This window comes from Acanthochromis polyacanthus, chromosome 19 (assembly GCF_021347895.1).
Source record: "Acanthochromis polyacanthus isolate Apoly-LR-REF ecotype Palm Island chromosome 19, KAUST_Apoly_ChrSc, whole genome shotgun sequence".
NCBI classification, from domain to species: Eukaryota; Metazoa; Chordata; class Actinopteri; family Pomacentridae; genus Acanthochromis; species Acanthochromis polyacanthus.
The window spans coordinates 15008561-15033088 of NC_067131.1; the positions used below are offsets into that span (position 1 = coordinate 15008561).

The following is a 24528-nucleotide window of genomic DNA, read 5'->3' on the forward strand; positions in this document are numbered from 1 at the left end:
AACAAGTTAGATCGGATATCTCTCTTTTTTGTCCGAGTAAAGATGTCGTTCTGTACTTTTGCTCTTTTTGCACAATTGAATTTGATGTATAGTAATAAAATGAATGAAACAGAGAGTGCATAGCAGTTTTATTCCACCTGTTAAAATATGACTTTCTTTGATAAGGGGATGTAGGTGAGTGAACTATTTTGAGACCCTTCCAGCCTTTCAGTGTTCAGGATATTGAGAGAAGACTAGTGCTTAGAGCCAGCAGAGTGTGTGTCGATTTGTTGTTTGGTAAAAAACAGCTCTAACCTGTTGAGGCCTGGACTCCACAGAACCTGGGTTTCCCAGCACATCCTACAAAGGGTCGATAAAGTTAAGATCTGGTTAACCTGTAGGGCAAGTGAACGCTTTGCCGTGTTCCTCAAACCATTCCTGAACAATTTTTGCCATGTGGCGCGGAGCATTGTGCTGCTAATAGTGACCACTTCCATCAGGGAATGCCGCTGCTGTGAAGGGTTGTACATTGTATACAACAATGTTTAGGTTGGTGTTTCATGTCAAAGTAACATCCTGCAGGACCCAAGGTTTCCCAGCAGAACAATGCCCAGCTTGCCTTCTGTCCACAGTGCATCTTGCTATGATCTCTGCCCTCAGGTAAACAACACACTTGGCAATCCACGTGACATATACAACCAGTCAAAAGTTTGAACACACCTTCTCAATCAATGGTTTTTTATTTAAATATTTTGTACATTGTAGATTTAATACTGAAGACGTCAACATTATAGAATACATGTGGAATGATGTAAACAAAAAAGTGTTAATCTTCGATATTAATCTACAATGTAAAAAATAATATAAATAAATAAAAAGCGTTGAATGAGAAGGTCTGTCCAAACTTTTGACTGGTAATGTATATGAAAACATGAATGTTCAGAATAGGCCTCCTTAAATTGCATTGCGGCACTGTGATGTGAAAGATCGAGTTGTCCACTAGAAAGGTTGGTGGTTTAATCATTAGCCCCCAGCGTGTCAGAGTGTCCTCTAACCATGAACTCCAAGTTACCCCCAGTGGTGGACGACTTGCATGGCGGCTGTTCCACCGTAGGTGTTTGTGTTTGTGAATGGGTGAATGAGAAACATATTGGTAAAGCACCATATCAGCGTGAACCGTTTACCAATGTAGGTGGTGAACAAAGGTCTGACCCATATGCAGTAAAATGTGTGATGCATTGTGTGTATTGAGCCTTTTCTATCAAAGCAGCATTGACGTTTTCAGCAGTTTGTCATACAGAAGATCTTCTGTGGGATCAGACCGTATGGGCCAACCTTCACTCCCCACAGTCATCAATGGGTGCTCATGACTCTTTCACTGGTTCACCAATTGTTCTTCCCTCCACCACTTTGGTATTAACAAACCACTGCAAGATCTGGTGTTTTGAAGATGCTCTGACTCAGTCATCTAGCTTATGCTCGCCATTTTTTCCTACTTTTAACATCTTAACGTCAGGTGCTGATTTTAGAAGAAGGGCTTCTTCCTTGCATGGCAGCCTTTCAGCCCACGGTGACACCCGACTGTGGAGCAGCAGGTGGTAACTTGCATTTTCTGCCAAAATATCTGTTCATTTGCTTCTTGAGAGTAGAGATAATCATTGTAATTCACTTCACCTGCCAGTGGTTTTAATGTTATGGCTGACTGCTGTATGTTTAGCTTAGCACTCTGCTCTGCACTCAGTAAGGGTTAACATGTTACCTTTGTTACCGTGACTACATTGGTTAGACAGACTGTAGACGGGTGTGAGTTTGAATCAACCAAGCAAATTAAACAGCACACATGCATACACACAACTGTGCACTGAATCCACCCCTAAATGGGTTCTCTAGTCTAAAGGTGTGCAAGGACAAAAACACACATAAAGTCGTCATCAAATTACCTTCTTATCTAGTGCTTTCTGCACTGACAGACCTGGGGATTGGTGGAACAGTCTTTAAGTCACAGACAACAAAAACAAGAGATGATTGGAGGTACATAGCTGTAGGAGCAGATATCAGGCTTGTGCATATGCATAGAATTACACACAGACTGAGATTTATACACTGTGCACATCCTGGTGGTGCCGAACGGACACAGCCTGGGTCTTGATCTGGGTCGCCTGGGTGACAGTGCGTGGTATTGAACGACTAGAATAACCCAATGACCCCAGGACACATCACTGATGACAGAGGTGAATGATGAGGAGCACAAATATGCTGAGCTCTGCCTAAATATTCGGGAAAGGATTCAGTTGTGTCTTTTTTTGTGATTCCACCACAAGATGGAGCCAAAATCATCAGTGTTGCTTAATGGAGCCGACCATGCCTAATTGGAATGTAATTAGTGGAGAATTGGGAGGGGGTGTCTTGCCCGTGAATTTTCCTAGCAAACAGACATACATTTAGCATAAACAGGACATAAACCGATCGTAAAAGGAAGACATATTTAACATGTTGTGTCGAGGGGACACGACATCCAAAAAGAATCGACTTGTATCAACATGTACGCAAAGTTTAGCCATGCTGAGCCAATTAGTAGCCCTACAATTAATAATAGTATTACTCGTAGTCTATTAGATGTTGACCCAGACATTTTGGATTTCTGAAAACGCATCTTCTCAAGTTTCCTCGATTATGTAAATAGCGCAAAAACACAACGGAAAAGGCTGCTTCATTGAGTTATGAATACACAACCGGTCAAATGTAATTCAGAAACGTTATTTTGCTCGTCAAAACAGATCGAGGACTTTTTTTTTTAATGCAGAAAAGAAACACGTGCGAGCGATTTGGTGAAGCTGCTCTGGCACATTATCAGACGCGCATTTGATGCCAGTGGAAGACAGAAAACGCATCAGTTACAGGTAGTTTTGGGGGACTATTATACAATCAGCCTGGTAGCTGATCATGAAGACCAGTGGAGGAATCGGTGCGTTGAGAGGCAGGTTGTGATGAGGTTCAGGTGCAGCTTCTCTCTCTCACATACACACAGAAACGCTCCAGACTGGACATCTGCATCTCTGACAGCAGCTTTTCTAAAGGATCGTTTGACAGTAAGTGACTAAATGTTTTGTATTCTTTAGCAGTTTCTGCTGGAGCTGTTCTATACAGGTGTTTTAAAATAGGAAAGGAGTTTTTTTTCCATAACGCATTTTTAAGGAACATGTTACAACACCAGCATTCTGTTTGTGAGGTGAAAAAAAATCAACTTAAATAGCCATATTATGCTTTCTTTATGATGGCCCATAGTAAAAATATCTGCTTTTGTTGTGATTTTGTGGTTTGATCTGAAGACAATTTAAGCAACATGACAACATCTGACAATATCTTTAATTCTTTGTTGGAAAATGTAACCATAGTTTGTTTTGTCAGAATGTAAGGGATGCTTAAGGGTGTTTCTAGTAGTCATTCATTTGCTGCTCACATGGTTTCAGTGATCTGCTGGGATCTTCTTGCTGTGCTCAGTGTTGTTTTGCCTTCTATTGTGATTTATGATGTCCCAAAGCACCTACAAGAGCTGAACCCTGCTGTTTCAGTAAGCCCACACGGATTTTTGTCCTAGAAAAGCATAGTTTTTTTTGTTGAATTTTGTTGCATTTCGTTTACACAAAATATATTAATAAAATTACATGGACTGTGGATTTACATGTCTAATGTAAATAAAGAGCAAACTTAGTAACTTCTTTTAAAAAAGAAATTGCAGTTTCTGAATTTTGTCATATTTTCCAAATATTTCCTTTTCATTAAATAGTTCAAAATGTTAAATTCAAATTTAATATTGTAAATATATGTTTATACAAGTTGGGTCTTTTTGGGTACCCAAGCTGCTGAAATATAAGCACTCAGATCAAATCAGATAAATTCATAGTCCTGTAAGTTTAATAAAGTCAGACAGTTCAGCGAGTCCTGATTGAATGACAAAAAATCAGTTTACACTAACAATTTTAACCCTTGCTGCTTGAAAACTGAGAAGAAAGATGACTTTCATAAAAACTAAGGTAAGATTGAATTTTAAAAAAAACTTTAAAAACTACTGTAAAATAACATCTCATAAAAATACGACTTTACATAAATGAAAACATTTTCTAGCTATATTATATTATATTATATTATATTATATTATATTATATTATATTATTTATTGAATTTCCCTTCGGGGATGAATAAAGTGATTCCATTCGATTTTATTCTAATTTTACATGGAAGCTTTTTAATGTTTCCTGAAAGATATTTATATGTGTAAAAATTAAATTAACTATTATTTTTTAACAAAACAAAGAATGATGAAAACACATTTTTTTCACCTTTTTTATGAAAACATCTCGTTTTTACATTTGACATGTACATGTGTAGTCAGTTTTTGTAGTTTCATTAACATTATCCTGCATTTTAAAAAATATTGAAAAATTTTCTAAAATTAAAAGGAAAAATTCTGTAAAATGACAGTTTTTTTACAGTGTATGGAGAAACCATAGGTTATATTTTAGGAGTGAAATAGCAAGAAAGCGTGGAAGTTGTGTAAAATCCTGAAATTGTCCATGAGAGAAGGTTTTGTTAATCACACGACTATCCATCCATCCATCCATCCTCTATACATCACTTTATCCTCACTAGGGTCACGGGGGGGCTGGAGCCTATCCCAGCTGACTTGGGTGAAGGCAGGGGACACCCTGGACAGGTCGCCAGTCTGTCGCAGGGCTACATATACAGACAAACAATCACACTCACATTCACACCTACGGACAATTTAGAATAATCAATTAACCTCAGCATATTTTTGGACTGTGGGAGGAAGCCGGAGTGCCCGGAGAAAACCCACACATGCACAGGGAGAACATGCAAACTCCATGCAGAAAGATCCCAGGCCCAGTCAGACGACTATCTAAAATAAAAATGTTGTGTTAATTGCCACTCAGAAATCAGTAAGCAGCATTTTGCTTCCTGTCATCACACCAAGCAACAACAAACTAAGTCTCTGCTATTCCTCAAGCTGCAGGCAGTGACTGTCAGATGCCACCAACAGGCTGCACTCAGCCTGAGGTTTGACCCCCACAGATGATGAGGACATGAAGCCCCCTGAGTCCACTTTGTTAATGAATGTGGAACCACGGCAGCAAGGCCGCGGGTTAACATGTGGGGAGCTGCACAGCACCACTGTGTCTTATTCCACATTACTATGCGGATACCATTTTGTCTGGTTTTCATAAACAATCAGCACAATTAAGCATTGTCATAATCCTCAGAAATTCTATCATAGTCTGAAGCAAAAATTACCAAACAGATCTGTCAAGTAAAGTACAAGAACCTCAAAGCTGCATTAGGGTAAAGTACTTGTGTAAATATACTTACAGTGGTGAACAAAACTTTACATACACTTGTAAAGACTATGTATATTGTAGTAGGCTTGAGTTTCCACTCTTTGGCTAAAATTACAATACCTGTTTAACAGGACAAAGGATAATTTCAAATTATTAGAATCCACAAAAATAAACTGCCTTCACCAAAAATGAAACATAAATGAGATTCCTTCAATACAGTACTTTACTTCAACTCCAACTCCAACACACTTTTCCCATGTAAACAAAAATAAAAGCACATATTGCAGTCAATTACTTTTTTCTTGATGTTTTGTCATCAATTTGCAATTAAAAATGATGTCAGTGTTTCTTTCTTTCCTTTCTATGCAGGTACGGATCTCAGAAAACTCATTTCAAAGTCAAATTTTACAGTGGCAAAACCATGCAAGGCTTTCTATGAAGTCAATGTTAGGGATTATGCCTTTTAAATGCACTTTTATTAGCTGTTAGAAGTATTTTTCCCCTGGAAAAGTGGTGAAATTATGCACATTTTGAATAACGATAAGATGGTATGCATCAGATAAATTTATGTTAAACTGAGCTTTATTCAGTGGTATAAACAAAACCAGGTGGATGTCTTTACATGAAAGCTCAAAAGAATCGTACATCAAGCCCGTTTGTTGTTTGGAAGTGGGGGTGTGTGTTATTTGACTCAACAAATTCGCAGAAGCAAGGGAATGAATTAGCATGTTTAGGTTTGTTAACATTGCACATGGAAAAAAGTGATTAAAGAGCTACAGTAAATCTTTTAAACTAACAAGTAATCACATCCTATGCTATGCAGGTGATCAGAAACAGAACCACAAATGACTGCTAATGTCACTTACCTGGATGTGTGAATGAGCAAGAGTTGAACATATTGCACATATCAACTCAGAAGATGTCCAGGTGATATTAATGATATGAAAACACCTCAAAATTTGAAAAAAAGAGATCAGGTTTTACAGTTTAATGAGTGATGGTGATCCAAAATGGCAGCCGATCAGAACATGTAATTCATGTTTTCGCCTTTCACCAAAACAAAAACAGCCCTTTGATTCTTTCTGTATTAAATAAAACCAGGCTACATTGCTTTAAAAATCCATACATAGTGCATATGGTTCAGAACTGAAAGCAGTGTGTGATTACAGGGAGGGAGATGGGATTTATGTCAGCCTTAATCACACAGCAAAAAGCTTCACGCTGTTAGAGAACCATATCTGTTTTGAAATTCTGGCGAAATCCGGTTCTTTATGCACAATGCAGATCAGCAGATGAATGCTAAGATGGATTTGACATGTGAAGTTAACACTTATTGAACTCAGACTGTATCACCTTATGTTTCAGCAGTCACAAATGTTCTGAACTACTTTTCCCTCACAGTCTTTTCCATAAGGAACACCAAGTCTGCAGTGATGGAACGGACACACGACATAATAGCTGTGATCTGCCTGCTGTTTCTCGAATTTCCTCAGGTTAGTTTGAGTAAAAAGTAGTATGCAAGGCTCAATTTTACTGCAGTTCTTTAAAAAAAGTGAAGAAACATAAATCTGAAGTATTTTTTAAATACACACACACACACACACACACACACACACACACATATATATATATATATATATATATATATATATATATGTATAATTTGTCTTTACAGTTTGAGATGATCACTACTGGGAAAGTCTTAGAGGAGACTTATCGGAAATGGGTCCAGTATAAAGATAACTGTGTCAAAATGATAGAAAATGAGCCGCTGCCTGAAGGTATGGAGAAACTTTGCTCGTTTGAATAGAATTAAGTGGACTCTGGCAAAGGAACTTGAAAAAAAATGTTACCAAAGCAAAATGTTTGTGGCAGATTTGCAACATGCTTGAGGTTGATTTGCAGCAACTAACTGAGGTTTCCAGGACGTGTTTCAAATTTTCCAGTGCTCTCGGCAGGCAGCAAAGCCCCAGCAACATTCTGGTAACAATGACCAGTGTAACACTACCGGTGCACATATTTTCCAGTGCTTTGCCACCACAGTTTACCAAGACTGCTAAATTTCAGGTAACCTTCTGGGAGCAGGTTTGCAATTAGTCGCAAAGTTTAAGTTGGCCGTTGGTAGCATTTCTGGCAAGAATTGTTTTAATTTCCAAACTTTTGCTAATGCTGCCCCAAATAAATAGCAGATTTATTTTTTCCATATCAAAGTAAAACCTGTGGCAAACTTCTGTCTATCTGTGTGGAAAAAATGTTTCAGGTTTTCTGCAGGATGAAGGCATACATGGGAAGTTAAATGGTGATTATAAATTGTCCTGCGACACTGTGACACTGTAAAAAATACAAGTCAGAATAGCAAATGAATCAGACTGTTTGTCATATGTTTTTCCAGCCCGGTCTCACGGTTTTTCACAAAGACAGGTAGAGCCACAAGTCTGCCACAAATGTAATATGCGTGTGAAAATATGACCTTGCCAGAAACCTAAAATTTTTACAGGAAGTCATTTAAAATTGCACACAGAACAATCATCTATATCTTTTTTTCTGTGCAACAGATATCTTTTTAGTGTATTTTTGTCTGTCCTTCTAGCAGGCTTGTTCTGTAACAGGACTTTTGACAGATACGCCTGCTGGCCTGATACTCCTGCTGGAAGTATGGTCAACATCTCATGTCCTTTATACCTGCCCTGGTATGACAAAGGTAATAACAACAACAACAAACTGACATCTAACATAACTGTAAGTGGCATACGTCTACTCTCAGTTCGTCATTTATATTTCCCTTAATACTGTTAAGTGGAACCTTTCTGTGGCTATTTAAGTTTCCCTAATTTTACATTTTAATGAGAGCAAACATATAGGGCTATAACCAGGCGTAAACTAACCGTGACGTCACCCGTTGGTTTCAAAGCTGAGAAAATGAAGCCCGGATTTTGCTACTTCCTGGTCGCCGTTTTGGATTTTTTGGAGCCAGTGACATAAAAAGCGTCATCAAACAGACTGGACCGGAGAGCAACTAGGGGCAGGATTGGCTGAGGACTCTCTTATCCCGCCCACATTTTACCGCAGAGGCTTCTGTTGCTGTCTATCAAGTATAGCCACTCCCCCTGGCTCCGCCAACTTTAACGATTTATTTAAAATTCAGTATTGATTTATTTTAAGATCGGCCACCTGATCTCTCATTTTGACCATGAAAACTAATGGGGAAAAAATCCTGAGCTGTCGAACATCAGTCTATCAAATTTTATTTTTTCCAAAAATGAATTGGGGTCTATGGAGAAAAAGCTTTTTGGAGCCAACCCGAGCGGACGGCGTGATATTGCAAGTTTTTGACACTTCCGGGTTGGCTTCAATTCTGGAGCCAGATGCTACATCCACTATATATACAGTTTATGGCTATAACATAGCACAAAGACTGCAGATGTTATCCAGATTCTATCTTAAAGGAAAAACTTAAAATGAACCTACCAGATCTTCAAAAACACATTAATTATTCTGTGCTTGCTTGGAAAGTGAAGGCAAGGTGCTAAAATGACATATTACTTAGCTGTTGCGCTTTTTTGCACATTTATAGTCAACTGGCTGCATCTTTTTGTTTATTGAAAAGACTTGAGATTTGCATTGAACTTTGCATTCAATGATCTGTAAGCACATGAAGGTATTTCCCCAAATGCGGAACTATTTATCTTTATATTTAGTCAAGACAAGTTGTTTGCCTCTGTGCATGTATGTTTCATGTGGCTGAGTATGCATATCTGCTTGTGTTTCCTTTCTCTGTGATAAAATGCTAACTTTTCTGTGTTACTTATACAGTCTCTCTGCCCAGTACGTGTTTTGAATAGGAAGTAGACAGGTAATGATTGAAGGACTGACTGTTTCCCATCCAGTTTCTCAGGGAGTTGTACGTAGGCGATGTGGATCTGATGGACTCTGGGAAAGAGAGCAGAGCGGGCAAGTGTGGAGAGATATGACCCAGTGTGAGGAGGAAAAAGAAGTTGCATCCCAAGAGGTATGGCAACAAGAGTGTATCCAGGTTAAAGGGTTTATTTATTAACTCTGCTGAACTCCCCAAGGTTTAATTACTTTCTAGAGCTGCCTCTTTGAAACTCTAATATATCTTAGCCATGAGAAATGCACATCAAATGTTTGGCTGTTGGTTGCAAAAGTGAACACAAGAGTCTTCATGCAGTCCTGGCATCTGACAAACTAAAATCCAGTGAATTCATTGTGTTGTAGATAAAAATATCTCCCCATTAGGAAAATCCTGAGTGTTAGCATGTTGTGCAGCTTTTGTGGCTAATGTTACCATCAGCTTTGCTCATATACTCACAAGTCAGAGCTTTATGGAAATAGTAAAACTGAAGGACATTCAGAGAGGCTGGAACTTTATAGTCAATAAACAGCGACTGGGTTGGTTGATGTATTATGTGTTTCACTGCAGCCTAAACTCAGAAGCTGTTTACATGTGTTTTTTTCTCTCCTGATCTCTGTGCTCACATGCAAAATTGTTCTCATTTACATGTTTCCCTGTTTTTCTTTAAACAAGTGTGAAATAGCAGCCCTGCGTGTTCATCTGCAGTTGTTTCAGATGCTGCTCTGCACCACAAAAAGCTGATTTTTAAAACTGTGACATCATTTGACAAACTCAACAAACACGAGTTGAAAACAACAGCTGTGCTCTACATTTAACGGCATTCCCAGGTGAAATCGGCGCTCAAAGAAACAGCTGGAATCGAAAACATGTCCTGGTGTCACATGCTAATTCATGTCTGAGTCAGCATCTGTGTGGTCAGCTGTTTTCTTCACACTATCAGTCTCAGATGCAGAGAGAGTCTTCTTCCTGAAGGAGGTTAAAGCAGCTCAGCTGCATTTCAAGCTAGAGACACTGAAACACCCCATTCAGAACAGAGTTAAAACCAGAAGTTATGCAGTGATGGTGAAATGAACCTTATTTACATTATTCTGAGGTGAAAATTTGAAAAGACATATTCAGAGAACAAGTGAGACTTTCAGAAATGCATTTTAAAGGGGCACACTGTGGGTCCTCTAAAGGCATTTTGTTTAAAGTTGTCATGTCACATCTACTCCCTTAAACATTTCTAGATACCCGAGGTGTCTTTTATTCAGACATGAAACGCAAGGCTCCTTAATGTTCTATGAAAAATATTAATTTATCATAATACCATTAAATACATTAGCAGTGACTGCAGTATATTTTAACGATGGATGCACATCCAACAACACTATGTGAATTACAATATGCTGATGCAGTGAGTGACAGTCATCTGATAAGCAATTATCTGCAAATAAAGCACACCATTATGTGATGATTCAGTGTTAGTTCTGTGTTCACTATCTGTATAATCTAAGTAATGTTATGAGAACAGTGAAGTGACCAGTGTGGATTTGTCTTTACAGTTGTGGTTCAAACAGTTGATGGTGACCTTCAGGATGTTGTACACTGTTGGCTATTCTTTGTCCCTGTCCACCCTAATAATGGCTCTTATCATTCTTCTGAGCTGCAGGTAAGCTGTTTAGAACAATACCCTGTCTTTTGTATTTTGTTGTATTGTGTAAATTGTACCTTACGACGAGGATAATAGTAAGGACTACAAAGAGTCTGCTTGAGAATTTGCCTTGTTCACTGCTTTCCAGATACTAGGAGAGATGCTTTCAAATGAAAACAAATCATCACATAACATAATATAACAAGAACAAACATGTTCAAGCACAAAATGACGTTCTACCTGTTCGATATCAGAGAATCAGCAATATCAGAAACAAAGACAAAGCCCTGACATACAACTTTCAATTTCTGTTATTTCACTGTTCCCCTGCCAGGAGGCTGCATTGCACCAGAAACTACATCCATGCTAACCTCTTCCTGTCCTTCATCCTGCGAGCTGCAGCTGTCATGGTAAAGGACAATATGTTGGAACGCCACTGGGGAAGAGAAATCGTGAAACAGACGGATGTGAGTGAGATGCTCAGTCATCAGGTGGGTCTTCAGATTGACTGATGATGGCTTGCTGTTGGCGTAGATCGTCACTTAAAGCTACTGCTGTTTCGACATAGCTAGCACATTCAGAGGCAAATTAGTATTTCATAATATGCTTTTTATGTTCACATTGTGTAGTTTTTATTTAGTATTTGTTGTGTTTATGTCATATTTCTGCCAGGCTGCTATTGGCTGCAGGATAGCACAGGCCATGATGCAATACTGCGTCCTGGCCAATCACTGCTGGTTCTTTGGAGAGGCAATTTATTTGTACTCAGTGCTCATTGCGTCCGTGTTTATGGACAACAACAAATACCTTCCGTACATCTGTCTTGGCTGGGGTGAGTTTGATCTCTTTATGTCTAACATAACGTGTATCTACAGAGTTCTTCCGGGGCTTAATATCTACAACTGTGGGCGATGATTCCTTTTTCTATCCTTTAAAGTCTGCACCAAAGAGTTGTTATGCACCAAAGAGCACATCATAGAAATAACACAGCTTACATTAAAAGGACATTGCACAGTAGCAGCAGCAGGAGGCACATCTGACCATCAAGCCTCTGCACTGTAACAGCAATGTAGTTTTTTTTTTTAGATGGATGCCATGGGCACATTGGCACAGATTCCACATGTAGTTCAAAGCCTTGCTTTTCAGCCCTAAACCTTGCAGTCTTTGTTTCTTTTACCTCAGGAACTCCACTGCTATTTGTAGTTCCCTGGGTGGTGGTGAAGATGCTGAAAGAAAATAAAGAGTAAGTAAGTCTACATGTGTCTGTGGTGTCCTCTTGTGCCAGACCAATTTGTGTGAAGAACTCAGCGCCACAGATTTATGGGAGAAAAGTAAACATCTGCCTTTTCTTTTCAGGTGTTGGGCCGTCAATGAAAACATGAACTACTGGTGGATAATTCGATTCCCAGTTCTTTTTGCTTCAATAGTAAGGATGACTTCAACAAATAATCTACTCAGTGTCTATTCACATACCTTGATTGCACCATTGGCTCATATTTTGGACTCTTTTGAGTAAAATATGTCACAACTTACACATCTTTTGCAACAATTCATGTTCTGATTTTCTGATCAACAGATCAACTTTTTGATTTTCATGAAGATCCTGAGGGTCATATTTTCCAAATTACGAGCCAACAACCAGAGTCGATACCCTGACTACAAACTTCGGCAAGTTGTCTCATCATGTTTTCAGTGACGATTATGTTTGCTTGAGCCTCTGTCTTATGATGCCAAAGCTTTCCCAGCAAAGCATTAAAAGGTTTTTGGAAGGGATATCAATGAAAAAAATGACTGTTGAAACAAAGCATGTATGTGACAAATTGCTATTGTCTGTCTGATTTGTACTTTCAGGCTCGCCAAGGCCACTCTTACCCTCATTCCTCTGTTTGGGATTCATGAAGTAATTTTCATTTTCGCCACAGACGAACAGACAACAGGCATTCTGCGCTACATTAAAGTGTTCTTCACTCTTTTCATCAGTTCATTTCAGGTGAGTTCAGCAATACTTGGGACTTATGTGATTGCTATTGCGAATATACTGTATTTACCACTCTCAAATCATGCTACTATCAAGACATTATCTATTGGGTTAGTGCACAGCAAACATACTGATCAGCCACAACAATAAAAAAAAACATCTGCCTGATATTATGTAGGTCCCTCTTGTGCTGCCAAAATAAATTTTGACCCATCTTGACGTGAACTCTGAACCACTCCTGTGGTATGAGGCACAAGGAAATTAGCAGAAGATTATTTTAAGCTCTGTACATTGCATAGATCTGGCTTGTTTTTCCAGAACATCCTATCAGATTGTGATCTGGGGAATTTGGAAGCCAAGCTAACACCTTAGGCTCTCTGTCATGTTCCTCAAGATGTTCCTGAACAATTGTTGCAGCTTGGCAGAGAGCATTATGCTGCTGAAAAAGAGTGTATGGGGTCTGCAGCAATGTTTAGGTAGGTGGTATGTATGTAAGTAACATTCACATAAATTCTGGGATCCAAGGTTTCTCAGCAGAACCTTCCTAGAGCCACTTTCCCATAATGCATCCTGCTGGTGTCTCTTCCTTGGCAAATGATGCACATGCACCCCACTGTCCAAATAAAGCATGATTTGCCATACCAGGCCACCTTTTTCCATTGCTCCATGGCCAAGTTTTGATGCCGATGTGCCCATTGTAGATGCTGTTGGTGCTGGACAGAGGCAGCTGGGGCATTTTTTTTTCTTTTTTATTGCTTCCAACTCATCAACTTCAAGAACTGACTTTTGACCTGCTGCCCAATACGTCCCACCTCTTTATTGATGCGACTGTAACGAGATAATCAGAAATTAAATAATGTTATTAGCTTCACCAATCAGTGGTTTTAATGCTATGGCTGATCAGTGTATAATATACCTGTTGGAAACTATAAAATCTGCTCTCTCTGCAGGGCTTTCTGGTGGCTGTACTCTACTGTTATGCCAATAAAGAGGTTTGTTGTTTCATTTCATAAACTCATCTCATTTTTAGAAGGTACTGCGTATTAACCATATATACCAGACACATGCATGAGCCTTGTTTAGTATAAAAGTACCTATATACTATTTGAAAATCATATACTTATCATGATAAAATATTGCTAAGAATTATGATGGGCTAGATTATATTAATCTTTTTAACAAACCCATGTAGGGTTATCATTTGGGAACAGGTCATCTAAAGATGCAGTAGAATATTTGGATAGAGATTGTTAATAAAAACATTTTCATCTTAGGGTCTAATTTTCAATCTGGATTGTAATTCTTGACAGTGGCTAATCGATCAACACCATGAAACATCCACTTTTCTACCTTTCAGTTCACATCCAATTGTCAAGCATGAGGCTGGAATATATATTCCTAAATGAGTGTCACATTTTCTGGTGAATAACTCACCTCCACTCTGGCTGCAGGTGCAGACAGAGCTAAAGAGGAAGCTCCGCAGCTGGAGATCAGAGAGGGTATGCTGTGGACCATGACTAGCTATGCTTGACCCTCCAGCGGACACTTTCTCCATCGCCTCGGTGCCAGAGCGCAACAGATCCTCTGTCTCAGCAGCCAGGGCACCAGCCGAGGGCTCGCCCACTCCTGACAGTTCACAGCTTTTCAAACGTCAAGTTCAACAAACCCTTCCACAACTTGATGCTTCTCTGCTGCACCCTGGTTTGGTGGTAAACAGAAACACCCTGCAATGTGGTGATCAGGATGAGACTGGACAGTTGTCTTTGGGGATGCAGGTGTCCTGTCTCATTCATCTTAAAGACCCTATAGAGCTGCTCCCAAATGTTGTAAATACAGATCAGACTGAATGCAGTCTTCCATCACATTGAAAATGTAATGTGGTTTGTTGTGTGTGTGTGTGTGTGTGTGTGTGTGTGTGTGTGTGTGTGTGTGTGTGTGTGTGTGTATATATAAAATTGGCAATTGTGTGAATAGCTGTGATCATTGTAGACATTAAATACTTTAAGTAAATAATAAAAACTAAATTTAAAAAAATAAAAGTATATTAACTTACTCTTCAAATGTGTGATAAATGCAGCACCACACTATAATAACATAATAAACAGTTGGCTAGTAAAAAAAAAAAACAGTCAAAAAAGAAGAAGGTAATAAGGTTTTAAAATTATATGCAATGTCTTTTATACAGCATATTTTTTTTGAGGAAAAGCCTTTTTTGTTTCAAATCCAGTTTCACTCCTGTGCGCTTTTTTCTCCCTGAACTTCATTACCCAGGAGCACCGGGGTCGCATATGCGTCATGACGTCACAAGCATCATGCTGTCGCTGGCAGCGGCGGAGGCTGGAGCGGGAAGGAGATAACTGTTGTAATAAGTGCAGCTACGTAGACTATTGTTTACTGGCTACCCGGGAGAACTGGAAAAGCTTTCAAACCTCATAATGATGTGAAACTTAAATATATGTATCGCGTTAATCTCCCTGCAAACGAAGGAGGAGTTTTTACGGCTGTTTGGTTAACTGTCAGCTTGCTAGAGTAGCTAACATCCAGACTGAAACATCTACAGGTGGATTTTCCAGTATCTATCAATGGCCTCCAAAGGTAAAATGAGCTTTAAAGTATAGAATTATAATCTCCAAGTATGGACATGTCAAATACAACGACAGAGACTGCTGTTTAGAAATGAGTTAGCGTGAAGTGCAGACTGGTCCAAAACTCTTTTGTTTGTTGCAGGTTGGCAGCAACCTTACGTGAACATTTTCAAACATGTCAAAGTTGAAGACTGGAGAAGGTCAGCAAAGGAGGGAGACGTGTCCTCATACACGGTAACTGACTACACACTACACCTGTGGTATTTAACGTTAAGAAGTCTCTCTATTATTAAACACTCATTCCCCCCTGTGCTCCAAGTTTATTATGAAGTGTGTGTAGTTCAGACCACAAAATTGTTATCAGGCAGGGGGGCAAAACTACAGGATTTTTTAAAATCGGACTGATTTTTTTTTAAATCGGACTACTTGATTGCCTGCTAATAATAATTAATCTCTAGAATGATTGAGTTTTAGAGAAGTGCATCTGCAATGACAATTTTTAAAAAACCTGAAAGGGCTGTTTAAAACCTTTCTTGTATTGTGTATCACTTTTTTTCCTTTGGATGCCATTAAGATCTGGCTTTGCACTTGTCATACAGAGCTTTGCTATGCTAATTTAAAGGCTCAAACAAATTCATCATTTTGCCTTGTGCGTTGGTAGCAACTGCAAGACAATGCTGATAGATAGCCTGGCTTTGGTCGACATCATCTTTCTGTTGTTTCAGTATTTCCATCTTCCTCATTTTACTGTGCAGATGTAGAGCCAGCATGTCAACAAATGCTGTATCTTGTGAATAAATTAAAAAATAAAATTCTGTATCCAAGTGCCCATAAATCGAAGTAAATTATGTTAAATCAGACAGGTTTTTAGTAATAATCATAACAACCAGTTTGTTTGTATTTTATTAAGAGTAATAATGTCCCCACCTTCCCCAAAAAAATAGATTGTGAGTGGAGTTCAGTTTTATTAGTTGTGAATATTCAGACAATTTTATTTTCGTTTTGTTCACTTTGAAATCCCCCAGGACAAGAAGCTCAAGTGTACAGTGTATCGAATCAGAGGTCCTGTTCCTGCCAACAGCTACATCCTGGTTCCCAAAGTCATCAACCAGTCTCTGGGGCTGACAGGACACTTCTTCTACCTTCTCTTCAGACCCACCCCTGGCAAATACTTTGTAGTCCACCTGGATGTTGCTGCAGAGGTATCAGACCTGATTTAATGGAGTGAACCTGCACCTGTATTTGTGTGATAACGTGGAAAGAATCTAAACAATCTACCATTTAGTGAATCCATTTATTTTTGTGCTAGCTGTCTGATTGGAATTGATTTTGAAATGCGTTTGGAGACCAGCACTAGACTCTGTATTCTAAACTTTAATATAACATTTCAAAATGACATTTTAATCTCATTGAAATTCCAGAACACGAGCAAGTGCTCTCACGTTAAATACCATCCGTACATTTGAAAAAAGGAAGACCTCTTTCCCTTTTTCTGTCTCTATCTGTCTGTGTTGTGATTCATAGGAGGGCCAGGTGATCCGGATATCCTTTTCCAACATGTTCAAAGAGTTTAAATCGACAGCTACGTGGCTTCAGTTTCCTTTCCTGTGCGGGGCTGCAAAGGATTCAGTGTATGAAAGCACTTCCAAATCTGCAAAACATGGTAAAATGCATGCACACTTGCAACCATACTTGTACACTTGAGCCTTTGCTCATGTACATTTGTTTTTCATCAGTTGTCTTGCACGCCGTGCTACATTGCTGTCAGTATTTACAATATGTGTATGTGATCCAGGCTTGGTGGGTCCAGCTCCCACCTCAGTGCGTTGGACCTGCCTGATGCTGGATCTGCAGTACACACTTTCCGTCTACCTCAACCGCTGCTACAGTCACCTGAAGAGCGTTAAGCTTTGTGCCAACATGGCCGTGAAGAACATGTTTACCACTGACCTGCTGCTAGATCCAGGTGAGAATCAAGACTTTTAAAGTTTAAACTCCCCCTAAAACTACATACAGCTGTCATTCTTTTAGTGTGTCGCTGCCCTGTGTTACAGTGTAAAATTCATTTCTGCAGCTTAGTCACAGGTTGTTTGCTTCTCGTTTTTCCTGAGATGGATGATTAAAAAAATGCACCAGTGTTTTTTAAAGAGATAAATTATGTGTTTTTCACTATTCCAGAACAGAAAATAATACTGTCATTATCTGAGCTTTCAAGAATTTAAACCCTTATTCAAGCCACTCAATTCAACAAGCAGGCATGTGCCTTTATGAAAAGCAACTAAATACTGACAAGATGTTCAGAGCTCTTAAAATCATTTAGCTTTGTTGACATGAATGCAGTTTCATTCAGGGTGATGTTTGAACACAACGTATCCTCTAATGTCTGATTAAATTGCACTGTATTCTTCTTCTCTTCCAACAGGAATTTCCTTCAGTGAAGCCAAGCTAATGGGCCTGGCCTCTTCTCTGGGAACGGGCCCCATGCCCAGAGAAATGTCATTTCCTGTGCCCAAGGGAGGCCACTGGCATGACCTCTATGATTACATCAAGTACAGTTACCTCATTACAGAGCAGGGCATTATATTAAAGGCAAAATCCACTCCAAACAGTTTCTTGGATACACATTGTGAGGAGGTTTTGATGTGAAGTGGTCAGGATCAGCATTGCGCCTGAACCTGACTTACCAAGCAACATTGCACCGGTTTTCCAAAAAGAACTCCAAGTCATTCTGAGAAATGAAAGTAATGGCACATACTGCAGATTGACAATAAGTGGGGATGCAGCTCCATAAGTGTGCCTTTAGGGTGGATTTTTTTCTTATATTACAGTCACTACTGATAATTATATGGTATAACAATCATATTTATTTGTTCAAGATGCTATTTGTGTAAAATAACATTTGTAGCTGTAATATTATTGATTTTTAAGTAACTATATTACCATATTACTGCTAAAGTGTCCTTCATCTTTTCCTACCCCAACAGATTTCCCTCGGGAGGAACAAAGTTACCATTTGACTCCATTCAAAAAGCCAGTCCACAGCCAGAGGCTAGTAAGTAAAAAATACACTGCTCACTAAAGTATTCTTGAAGTACTCTTTTGATCAGACTGTTTTTTAATTTTCCCTTAAAACTTTGTCTAAAAAAAATCCTGTTTTTCCACTTGCTGTAACAAGAAACTGTAATAACTTTGCTCTGCACAGGAAGTGAATTGATCTAATTTCACATGTTAAAGTTTGCATGTTACTGACTCATTGAAAAGCATTAGACCCATTAGAACTTTTAAAATATCACAAGAGCTGCAACCAATATATTATTTTCATCTGTCAGAAAATGGTGAAAAATGTTGATCGATGTTTCCCAAAGTCCAAGATGACAAATGTCGACAGCCTAAAGAATTTACTGTCATAGAGGACAATGACATCAGAAAATGTTCAAATTTAGGAAGCTGGAATCATTACATTGCAAAAGTTTAAAAATCATTGTAAAACCAATCAAATGAACATGCAATAGTTGACAGGAACTAATTTATTGTTGCATCTTTATTTACAGTGCAGATATGTGGGATGTTCTGGCAGAAAAACACACAATTTCTTTCAACCTAAACACTCCAAGGTAGCCCTAATGATAATCTTGCTGACTGACTTAAATATCTGTCCTTCAGGATCTGCCTCCAACCAAAGAAGCCCTGAGAGGGAGGGGTCTCGCTGTGTCAACCTCAGTAAAGCAGTTCAAGACCGCGTGTCGCTCATCCAGCAAATCACCAATCCAAAACTAGTAAGACCGAAAACATTCAGCAGCTTTTCAGGCTGTTTTCACCCTTAAATCGAGTTTAATGAAGGCTGCTGTTCAGATTTTTTTTCCCAGTTTTCTCCTCCTGTCTTCTCAGCTGAAAAGGAATCACACCCCTGTGGTAGCTAATGTACCTGAGTTGGATGTAGTCCCCAGAGACCTGCTCTCCCATAGTGATGACCAGCAGCAGGAGTCACCGTGCTCCAGTTCACATCAGCTGACATCCAGGCCACCCGCCGATCCTGATGATGGCGGAGTTCATGTGTATGTGCATCCCGAGGATTTCTTCAGCCAGTATGAAGGGGAAAGTGAAGAAGAGGTGATGCTTTGAGTTTTCATATTGACTAGACTGTACATTCCAGCAAACATACAAGCATGAAAAAACGGCATTGCTTTCTCTTTTTGTACATATTTTAATCATTGATTACACTATGACTTTTGTACAGTTGTCTAACAGCATGAGAGTAACAGTTGATCTTTTTATGCTCCAGTTTGCGTGCACTCCAGCCCCCCGTCCTGTCTCCCTGCTGTCATCCCACAAAACCAAACAGCAGGTAAGAGATGAGGACACTGGAGAGTGAAATGAAAACGGCCGCCAGGACAGAGTTCGTTTGAAATTTCATTACAAAACCTTCACTTTTCCGTCATCTGCTTGTTTTTTATCGTTTATTTCATTCACCAAAAATAAATACATGTGCAACAAAAAATGTTTGAATGAAAGGGTGGCAGAAGGAAGTTAAAAACTTATAAAATCTGCCCCCTATCAACATAAAATCATTGACCAGTCATTGTCAAGTCACGCTGTTGAACACGGCCATCTTTCAAGAGATTCAGCAAAACATAAAGCAAATTTTCTGCTACACAGCAGTGTCATGTTTTTTTAGTAAAGAAGCTTTTAGACTTTTCTTGAAAATAAAAATGGACTTGAAAGTTTTAATTTTGTCATCTCGATTGTTCCACAGACTGACTCTTTGGATTGAGATGCATCTTTCCTTTGGCTTTGTTCTAAACTTTGATCTTGTAAAAACGTCAGCTCCTCTTAATTTGTACCTACTTTCTCTCTTTTTGAATCTATTTACTAAGTTGTCTGGTAACATTTTTTGGTGGGCTTTCAACATAGTTTTGAGGAGATTATATTCTACCCAGTCATTAAATTTCAATGTTTTGAATTGCTTTCCTCATTAGAAGCTGCTGCCGGACCCCATTCTCAGGCTCAGTCGAATCATCGGCTTTGGAGGAGCCACTACTAAATGCGTACGTCCTTATTAGCATAACTGCACGTATTCTGTAGTGTCATGTTGAAGGTCACAAATAGTACACATTTAGTCCAAACCTGAAATAGGGTTAACAACTGTGCTTTTTTCTCATTGTAGGTGCTGTGGACCAAATCTGGTGATGCAGTGGTGTATCCTTGTCATGCAATTATCGTCTCCATGAAGACATCCTCTAATCAGCAGAGGTTCTTCATCGGCCACACCGATAAGGTAAATGAGCTGCGATGCCTTGCTCTCATCCTAAATAACTGGTGATTCACTTAATTCCTGGTCTTTAAGTGCAATCACCTTCAGAAGATAGAGGGAATTTGAGTCAGCTTCTATCCTGTGCTTTTTCTGTAGGTGTCTGCGCTGGCTTTTAACGGCAACACAACTCTCCTGGCTTCAGCACAAACCGGCAACAATAGTGTAGTTCGAGTATGGAACTACCACAAAGGGAACTGCTTGGCCATGTTCAGGGTTCACGCTCATTCATTGTCCTGTCTTAGGTAAACAGCTGCAGACTCTGCGCATTCACTCATGCACACAGAGTTGTTTTGCACAATTCAACTCTGCTCGTTTAGGCCAATTTTGACTTCTCCGTTAATCCTTTTCCGTTCTGAAGCTTCTCACGTGGCGGTGGCATTCTCTGTGGAGTTGGGAAAGATAACCACAACAAAACAGTAAGCTCCACTGACACAAATTTCCCTACAGTCCATGGAAATACAAGAGTTTGTTTCATTATTTGTTTATCAATGTAATCATCACTAGCTGCAGTCTAAATACAGTATGTACACAGAGCAGTGGAGTGTCATTAGATCAAGATGGAAAACATGCTAAGCAACACTTTCATGTCATTACCGAGGCGGGAGAATCAGCATAATATTGAATGGTGCGCTATGCTGTAACATGTTTCCTTTATTAGAGTCTGTGCTCTACAAAGCTGCCTGCTGACTCTCATTTTTATTCCACCCTTTTCTAGATGGTGGTGGTGTGGAACACTCTGAATGTTGGTAAAGGTGGAGAAGTGACCATCTTAGCCAAAGCACACACAGATGTGGACATTCACACCATGAAGGTCACCTTTTTCGATGACACAAGGTACCCTGACAACTGCATAACTGCATGTTTTGATTCATTTTTTTTAACCAGCACCATTTTTCACCAGCAGTACATGTTTGCTTATTTGAAAACATATTGGTGCATTTATCCTAAGGCGGAACGGTTGTAGAAAATGGCTCGTTAATGTTAAGCTTCATTGTGAAATTTTCCACGACACAGTATGAGAAGTGGTACTGTCACACAAGGAGGATGACGCAACAAATGAAACTCGAAGTCAGACATGCTTCAAAATGTGGAAAGAGTGCCTATCACATGCGACTGAGCTTATGTCAGTCAAACTACAGCATGCATTGTGCAGTGATCAATGAGCAGCATAAACAACAGCCGAAATTTTCAATCTGCTTGAATAAAATAAACTTAAGTTACTGCATTAGTCTGCTCATTAAATATTCACCCTCTGTATGTCTGTGTACTTTTGTATTTGTAATCGCTTTGTGTCAAATTAACTAATTGCACAGTCGTAATTTTATTATATGAATTACTATATATACAAATTTTCCAATGCAAATGTATACAAATCTAAGAGCTTATTTAATCACGGTGTAGGTGTAACAGCCCTTCCTCAACAAACCTAAATAAATGGAGTGATGATAATAGAATTTCACAGCCAACTCAGGAGAATAGATGACCTATTGTTCTTGCAGTCATAATTATAGTCATTGGGTCCTGTGGGCCTGTCAGTTTCTGGAATCTTCAGGGACACTGAGATATCAGGTACATGCTGATAAACATCGTCTTACATATAAATGGAGATTTTTGACTGTATTGACACACTAGTAATAAATAATATTGTAGAGTCATAACCATTTTTTTTTACACTTTTTAGGTAACTTAATTACTCTACAAGAAATCCCTTTGTCTCATTGTATGTTGTTTGAAATGTGCTCTATAAATAACAATGACTTGATGTGGCTTTGAGACTTATGATTAATAACAACTAGTTGGACGACATAAATACGAGGAGGGAATAGATTCCTGTGATGAGACGACAAGTTTAAACAACTTACAGTGATATGCTAAAGAGCCAAGTCACTTATTCTACAACATGTAGAGCGAAGAATGTCATGTCTATGTTTGAATGCCAAATTAGCATAATTTGATTCATGGATAGTACCGGTGGCAGTCCGCTGGAAGACTCCCACAGCACTGCGCCCTCAGGCTAGATCAGGTCCATCTGAATTCAGGGAATTGTACGAAAGCCACGCTCCCCATGGTGCTGTTAATAGACACTTTGAAGAACATCAGGTTTGAGATTTCCTCCTTGCAAAGAGAAATCCAGATCTAAATGTCAAGCCTGCATATTGTTCTGACCGGATTTTTGGACTCTCATTTGTAGGTATAGAAGGCATTGATGAAAAACAGGGAACAGATCAGAAGGTTCAGGGTTGATCAGTGAGTGTGCTGGTTTCAGGTTGGTGTCATGCGGTCGGGACAATATTCGTCTGTGGCGAGTGCGAAATGGGATGCTGCGCTCCTGTCCAGTCAGCCTGGGTGAATACCACTCAATGGACTTTACCGATGTGGCCTTTGAGGAGGGAAGCTCTTCTGACCAGCATCTTGATGATCGAACACTGTGAGTGTACAAGTCAATTACTGAAACTGTCTGGGTTCATTTAGCCCTGGAGCAAGCATGAATCAAATTAGAATCCACCACAAATGCTATTGTAATGTATAATATATTTTTTCTTCCTCTGTGACTGTCTTTCAATAGATTTGTCAGCAGTCGGAGTGGCCACATCTTTGAGATTGACTACAGCAGGGTTGCCATTAGAAATGTGAGGAGACTATTGCCTGCGCAGCAGCAGCATGCAGACCGCAGGGAGAAGTGGAGTTTTAACACAGGTGGGTCTGAAATAAGCGCGATAGAGGAAGTCAGGTGTTTTAGAGTAGGGGTTGGGCAGAGGAAAAAACTTTGTGAAGACCTTGTGAGAACATCAAAGTGTTTCATTTCCGAGGACATTACTTTGAATAATACTCATTTCCTGGACGTGTACACCAACCGTAGGGTGCTTTTCATTCTGCTAGCATGTCTCCTTGCTTCCTTTACTCGTGTCGCTTCATTGTGTGCTCCCAGCAAAGATGTGAGAGAGAGAGAGGTTAGGATACAAGATCCAGTACTGCCAAATGTTCTGTAGTGTCAGTCTTAAGCAACGGCAGGTACTTGGGACGTGCTGCATAGTTGTCACCTGTCAAATCCAACAGAAACTTAGAAAGGCCATGTAGGCCCTTCCTCATAGGGTACACCCATACCTTCTTACTTTAAGTTCATTCTGACGCCTCCTCTTTTCTTGATCGTCTTTTCCCTGAGATGTGTTTAAGTAATCCATGATGGCACACGGAATGATTTTGAAGTCATGAAAAGAGAGTAAATGAGTAAGCATAAGTTGGCAAAATGAAAATCACCAGTTGTTTCTACTTACCTAACCTTGACCCAACTAACGTGAAGTCTTCAATCTACAATTTAAGGATTTATATTATGGAGCCTTCATTTTTGTCCCTAAAAAACGAGTTGAGTCCCCATAATGTGACTGTGTAAACTGATTTATGTCCTCACAACAGATATGTTTGTGTTGCATCCCAGGTCCAGGCATTGCCATCAACAGCATCAGTGTCTCCTCCTCATTCTGTGCCACAGGCTCTGAAGACGGCTTCCTACGACTCTGGCCCCATGATTTTTCTGCCGTCTTCCTGGAGGCTGGTAGGCTCAGAGCATGGCATGACATTTACATGCAGCAAATGTGAACGGTCCCTCTTTAAAAGACAGTGTCATATTCTTCTTGGTCAGGTTGCATCCTTCCTGGCCAACAATCCCAATTAACTAAATTTTGGCCAAGAATCTGGGAGTTAGGAATTTTACACTTGCTGTCTCTGACCTCTTTCTTCAGGCAGTTTTTCTCACCAGACACCGGTGTGCTTATAAAATATATGTAATATTAAATTACATAAATATCAGTTATTA

At 39.4% G+C, this 24528-nt stretch overlaps 2 protein-coding genes across 5 annotated transcripts in view; both read left to right on the forward strand.

The window, feature by feature from the left end:
- The first annotated feature begins 2449 nt into the window (after positions 1 to 2449).
- LOC110949012 (glucagon receptor-like) lies at positions 2450 to 14929 on the forward strand. Of its 2 annotated transcripts, XM_051939648.1 has the most exons (14): positions 2450 to 3068; positions 6735 to 6826; positions 7009 to 7114; positions 7924 to 8034; positions 9221 to 9342; positions 10752 to 10858; positions 11175 to 11331; positions 11513 to 11672; positions 12023 to 12083; positions 12197 to 12266; positions 12417 to 12508; positions 12692 to 12830; positions 13769 to 13810; positions 14270 to 14929. In XM_051939648.1, exons 2-14 carry the CDS (start codon positions 6767 to 6769, stop codon positions 14333 to 14335), a joined length of 1293 nt encoding a protein of 430 aa, XP_051795608.1. In that variant the 5' UTR covers positions 2450 to 3068; positions 6735 to 6766; the 3' UTR covers positions 14336 to 14929. The 2 variants fall into 2 exon arrangements, with proteins under 2 accessions (XP_051795608.1, XP_022046518.2); XM_022190826.2 differs by lacking the exon at positions 7009 to 7114 and having other exon boundaries at positions 2452 to 3068.
- Positions 14930 to 15140: 211 nt separating this feature from the next.
- The window catches only part of wdr90 (WD repeat domain 90), a 28388-nt gene continuing 19000 nt past the window's right edge, over positions 15141 to 24528 (forward strand). For 2 of the 3 annotated variants that reach the window (XM_022190860.2, XM_051939647.1), the window contains exons 1-18: positions 15141 to 15413; positions 15546 to 15637; positions 16429 to 16605; positions 16928 to 17066; positions 17199 to 17369; positions 17826 to 17952; positions 18388 to 18455; positions 19067 to 19179; positions 19292 to 19513; positions 19686 to 19748; positions 20380 to 20448; positions 20568 to 20678; positions 20811 to 20956; positions 21073 to 21130; positions 21430 to 21548; positions 22981 to 23142; positions 23281 to 23411; positions 24151 to 24267. In XM_022190860.2, coding sequence (XP_022046552.2) covers positions 15401 to 15413; positions 15546 to 15637; positions 16429 to 16605; positions 16928 to 17066; positions 17199 to 17369; positions 17826 to 17952; positions 18388 to 18455; positions 19067 to 19179; positions 19292 to 19513; positions 19686 to 19748; positions 20380 to 20448; positions 20568 to 20678; positions 20811 to 20956; positions 21073 to 21130; positions 21430 to 21548; positions 22981 to 23142; positions 23281 to 23411; positions 24151 to 24267 — 2098 coding nt within the window. In that variant the 5' untranslated portion in view covers positions 15141 to 15400. The remainder of the gene's footprint in view (positions 15414 to 15545; positions 15638 to 16428; positions 16606 to 16927; positions 17067 to 17198; positions 17370 to 17825; positions 17953 to 18387; positions 18456 to 19066; positions 19180 to 19291; positions 19514 to 19685; positions 19749 to 20379; positions 20449 to 20567; positions 20679 to 20810; positions 20957 to 21072; positions 21131 to 21429; positions 21549 to 22980; positions 23143 to 23280; positions 23412 to 24150; positions 24268 to 24528) is intronic. The other variant, XM_051939646.1, reaches the window with a different exon arrangement.

What these genes read in the sequence shown, in the direction of transcription:
- LOC110949012 (XM_051939648.1), top strand. Translation starts at nt 6,767, where the DNA reads ATGGAACGGACACACGACATAATAGCTGTGATCTGCCTGCTGTTTCTC. An exon ending in GTACATCTGTCTTGGCTGGG is followed by an intron (nt 11,673 to 12,022) that starts GTGAGTTTGATC and finishes CTTTTACCTCAG; the next exon opens with GAACTCCACTGCTATTTGTA. An exon ending in ATGCTGAAAGAAAATAAAGA is followed by an intron (nt 12,084 to 12,196) that starts GTAAGTAAGTCT and finishes TTTTCTTTTCAG; the next exon opens with GTGTTGGGCCGTCAATGAAA.